Source organism: Nansenia antarctica (genome assembly GCF_963989245.1).
Source record: "Nansenia antarctica genome assembly, chromosome: 17".
Lineage (NCBI taxonomy): Eukaryota > Metazoa > Chordata > Actinopteri > Argentiniformes > Microstomatidae > Nansenia > Nansenia antarctica.
Window position 1 is genome coordinate 20,970,330 of NC_137687.1, and position 5,000 is coordinate 20,975,329.

The 5,000-nt window shown below is 50.9% G+C and overlaps 1 protein-coding gene across 1 annotated transcript in view; it reads right to left on the reverse strand.

The window, feature by feature from the left end:
• The window catches only part of serpinh2 (serine (or cysteine) peptidase inhibitor, clade H, member 2), a gene marked incomplete at both ends in the record, with an annotated part of 75,449 nt that extends 71,863 nt beyond the window's left edge, over positions 1-3,586 (reverse strand). The window contains 1 exon segment of the mRNA XM_080547389.1: positions 3,549-3,586. Within this exon segment, the coding sequence (XP_080403515.1) occupies positions 3,549-3,586 (38 nt within the window).
• Between the last annotated feature and the right edge of the window lie 1,414 nt (positions 3,587-5,000).

Here is a 5,000-nt window from a genome sequence, read left to right on the forward strand (position 1 = left end):
GAAAAAAAGGAACTTTCCATCAGCAGACCTCAGTTTCCTGCTCTAAAGGACTTTGGGATCTCAAAAGACCTTAAATGAGGGAGGTGTGACACTTTGGGAGCATGACGCCACGCTCGTAACTCTGACCACGACTCTGCCACTGTCGCCACCGGGCCTTAACCTGCACCTTAACCCCACTGCTCCTAACTCCTACCCCAGCCCTGCTCTCACCACACCACACAACCAAACAGGGGCCGCACCCTCGCCAATGGCACAGTTTATAGAGTAGAGGTGTGTGTGTGTGTGTGTGTGTGTGCGTGTGTATGTCTGAGTGTGTGTGTGTGTGTATGTGTATGTGTATGTGTATGTGTGTGAGTGTGTTTGTGTGTGTGTGTGTGTGTGTGTGTGTGTGTGTGTGTGCGTGTGTGTGTGTGCGTCTGTGCGTCTGAGTGTATGTGTGTGTTTGTGTGTGTGTGTGTGCGTGTGTATGTCTGAGTGTGTGTGTGTGTGTATATGTGTATGTGTATGTGTATGTGTGTGAGTGTGTGTGTGTGTGTGTGTGTGTGTGTGTGTGTGTGTGTGTGTGTGCGTGTGTGTGTGTGCGTCTGTGCGTCTGAGTGTATGTGTGTGTTTGTGTGTGTATGTCTATGTGTGTGAGTGTGTGTGTGTACACGTGTAGCTTTACTTTTAGAAGCCTGTAGGACAACGTGGCGACTCCCAGCTCATGAAAGCCTGCGGTGGAGCTGGTCGAGCACCGGAGGCACACAGGAACGGCCCTGGTACTGGGACTTTATTTGCCCTGAAATTAATCCAAGATGGCGACACAGAGGATTCCTGACTAACAATGGTGCTGCTGCCTGCCTGTTGTTGATTAAAGGAGAAGGGCCATGGTGATTTAACCCTTGTTAATGCTAAAGGGCAGCGGGGATATTAACTTTGGGCTCCTTTTCACTCCCCCCCCTCTCCTGCCTCCTCCTCCCCTGGTCTTAAACTCCCCCCTCTCTCAGTTTCATTCAAAAGTAACCTTTGACCCGTAAACTCCATCGACTCTCGGTAGGGTCCCTCGTGTCAAACACCGTCTGTTAAAACAGCACTGAGGTATTGGTGGAGGAGCCCCTCACCCATGTGGAAACGTTGATTGGACTCTACAGATGACCAAGTGGTGTCATGCTACTACAGATGACTAGGTGGTGTCATGCTGCTACAGATAAGGGTAGTGGAAGGTCCAAACGTTGATTGAAGGTTGAGTGAATGTTGTATATATGCATACAGCACTCTCACAGGTCTCAGTGTTCTCCTGATAAAGCGAGACACCCGCGGCCCTCCAACGGAAAAGCGTTTAAATCTAGCGCCCGACAGAAGAGCGAGGTGTAAAACGGGAGCGATAGCGGATGAGTGCGCCACTGAGAGTGAGACTTAATGATGGCAATGTGATAACTCCAAAAGGAGGTGAAAATTGAATATCAGGTCCACCATCAAATCAGTCTGCGGGAGATAGAAATGGGGTTGTGCTGAGACTGCATTCATTATAGGTTAAGAGAGGTGGAGAGAGAGACACAGAGAGAGAGAGAGAGAGAGAGAGGGAGGGGGAGAGAGGGAGAGGGGGAGAGGGGGAGGGGGAGAGAGAGAGATGGAGGGGGAGAGAGAGAGAGAGACAGAGAGGGAGGGGGAGAGAGAGAGAGAGAGAGGGAGGGGGAGAGAGAGAGAGAGACAGAGAGGGAGGGGGAGAGAGAGAGAGAGAGGGGGAGGGGGAGAGGGGGAGAGGGGGAGAGGGGGAGAGGGGGAGGGGGAGAGAGAGAGGGGGGGAGGGGGAGAGAGAGAGAGAGAGAGAGACAGAGAGGGAGGGGGAGAGAGAGAGAGAGAGAGGGAGGGGGAGAGAGAGAGAGACACAGAGAGAGAGAGAGAGAGAGAGAGAGAGAGAGGGGGAGAGAGAGAGGGAGGGAGGGGGAGAGAGAGAGAGAGGGGAACAAGAGACAAAGAGAGAGAGCGAATGAAAAAAGTAATAACAGTAGAAAGAGAAAAGGCAAAGCGAAGAAATGCAGAAATAAAATAGAGCGAGAGAGAAAAAGAGAGAGCGAGGTTCAAGCTAAAGTCAATTGAACAACTAATGTGAATCGATTTGTTGCCTTTCCTTTTGGTCTTCGGGGAGAGAGTGACATTTTAAAGGCATATTTTATTATTGGGAGGGGGATCTGTTTGCCGTGGAGACAATGGCACTGACAGTTCTGTGACAGCTGGGCTCTGCTGAAAAGAAGAAATACTGCAAATGGCGTGCGTGTATGTCAGAGAGTGTGTGTGCATGGTACATGTGTGGTGTGTGTTTGTTTGAGGAAATGTGTGTGTCTGTGGATGTGTACATGTGCAGGTGTGTGTGTGTGTGTGTGTGTGTGTGTGTGTGTGTGTGTCTGTGGATGTGTGTCTGTGGATGTGCGTGCGTGCGTGCGTGTGTGCGTGCGTGCGTGCGCGTGTGCAGTACAGTATTTTGCGTGGGAAGACAGACAGACGGGGAAACAGAATTATTCATAGCGTTGAGTGAAATGTGGTGGCCTCTCACACCCAGCCTGGAGTCAGTCCAGTACCGGGGGAACCAGATTAAAAATTAAAGGCAGTTTATTCTCTCCAGCGCCACAAGCCCTGTTCCCACAGTTCCTATTCAGGTGGACAGGGAGAAGAAGCGTCAGTGCATGTCTCTCTACTGGCAGGGAGGACTGTCAATCATCCACAGTAGCGTCTAGAGCCTGCCCCCCCCTGCTGTGGACAGTGTGTGCTGTGCCAGACGAGGCAGTCCAACTGTGAAGGCTTCATATTCCATCATAAACATCAGTACTGTTAGAAAGGATAGAGCGCTTACTTTGGGTGAGTCAGGAACAAAGGAACACACAAAGGAAGAAGGGCTGCCCTGTGCTTTTGGAAGCTGGTGGAGGTAGAAGGATGGGAGGGTAGGATCAATGGAACGCATGGAAGGGCATGAGGAATAAATGGTAAATGGACTGCACTTATATAGTGCCTTTTTTGCTGCTCCAAAGCTGCTCCAAAGCGCTTTACAACGGCCTCTCATTCACCCATTCACACACCAATGGCGGCAAGCTGCCATGCAAGGCGCTGGCCCGCTCACTGGGAGAACGGTTGGGGTTCAGTGTCTTGCCCAAGGACACTTCGACATGTGGCCAGCCGGGGCTCGAACCTCTGATCTGCCAACCTTGTGATCATTAGACAGCGACTCTACCAGGGGAGGCTGGTTCATTAGGGGCAATTGGACAATGCCCCACCAAAGGGAGAAGAGAGAGATTTTTTTTCTATGACTTCTAGACAGTGTTGCTTCTGAATATCATCAGTCCAATCAGCTAGTGTTCTGTGGAGTATATCATAGTCCAATCAGCTAGTGTTCTGTGGAGTATGTTCCAATCAGCTTCAAGTCCCGCCCCTTTCGGGGCAACTTTCACTCTACGCGAAATTGCACTAGGCTGTTCTCGTAGACTTGCATGTAAAATCTATTTTGGTAACTTCAGGCCATTCGGTCATTTGTCTATGGGGTTTTGGGACATGCACAAAGAATCGTACGTGCTTACGTCATGTCATACGGACGTTCGTTGACCTGCTTCACCATCGCTATGGCGGCTAGTAATGTTCTGAACAACTCGGTTGAATCTTTAAAAGAAACACCGTTCAGCCGTCGTAGCAACCAGGAGAAATTAACAGTAAAGGAATTAGGACCACCCAGACCAAATTTAATTATAAAGCAAGTTTATACAAAGGCAGGGAAAATTGGAAAATCGTATAACCGAGGATTTAGGAGGATTTCTTTCTGTAAACAAATTGAACAAATGGATTAGAAGGAGGCATCTTTTGTTCCCAACTTGAGGATATTACAACTGGACCTATTACCGAAGTCAAACTTTGTTTGTGGTCGCAATCTCCGCGGCTGTTAGGCTGCTACTGTTGGTGTTTTGCGAAGCCAGAATACACAAACTCGACCTGAAGGTAAGAGAGTCAGCTTAGATAAAAGCTACTTCAAACATTTAGTAATATCGTCAGCATGGTACGTTTTCTATTGTCGTCTTTTAGCTTGTTTGTTTATGTATTCAGCACACGCACACACACACACACACACACACACACACTCACACACACACACACACACACACACACACTCACACTCACACACTCACTAGAGGGGATGAAGAGGTCTGTACAGGGGGGTAGGGGGGATGAAGAGGTCTGTACAGGGGGGTAGAGGGGATAAAGAGGTCTGTACAGGGGGGTAGAGGGGATGAAGAGGTCTGTACAGGGGGGTAGAGGGGATGAAGAGGTCTGTACAGGGGGGTAGGGGGGATGAAGAGGTCTGTACAGGGGGGTAGGGGGGATGAGGAGGTATGTAGAGGTGGGTAGGGGGGATGAAGAGGTCTGTACAGGGGGGTAGGGGGGATGAAGAGGTCTGTAGAGGTGGGTAGGGGGGATGAAGAGGTCTGTACAGGGGGGTAGAGGGGATGAAGAGGTCTGTACAGGGGGGTAGAGGGGATGAAGAGGTCTGTACAGGGGGGTAGAGGGGATGGAGAGGTCTGTACAGGGGGGTAGGGGGGATGAGGAGGTATGTACAGGGGGGTAGAGGGGATGAAGAGGTCTGTACAGGGGGGTAGAGGGGATGAAGAGGTCTGTACAGGGGGGTAGAGGGGATGGAGAGGTCTGTACAGGGGGGTAGGGGGGATGAGGAGGTATGTACAGGGGGGTAGAGGGGATGAAGAGGTCTGTACAGGGGGGTAGGGGGGATGAGGAGGTATGTACAGGGGGGTAGAGGGGATGAAGAGGTCTGTAGAGGGGATGGAGAGGTCTGTACAGGGGGTAGAGGGGATGGAGAGGTCTGTAGAGGTGGGTAGAGGGGATGTAGAGGTGGGTAGAGGTGATGAAGAGGTCTGTAGAGGTGGGTAGAGGGGATGAAGAGGTCTGTACAGGGGGGTAGAGGGGATGAAGAGGTCTGTAGAGGGGGGTAGAGGGGATGGCGAGGTCTGTACAGGGGGGTAGAG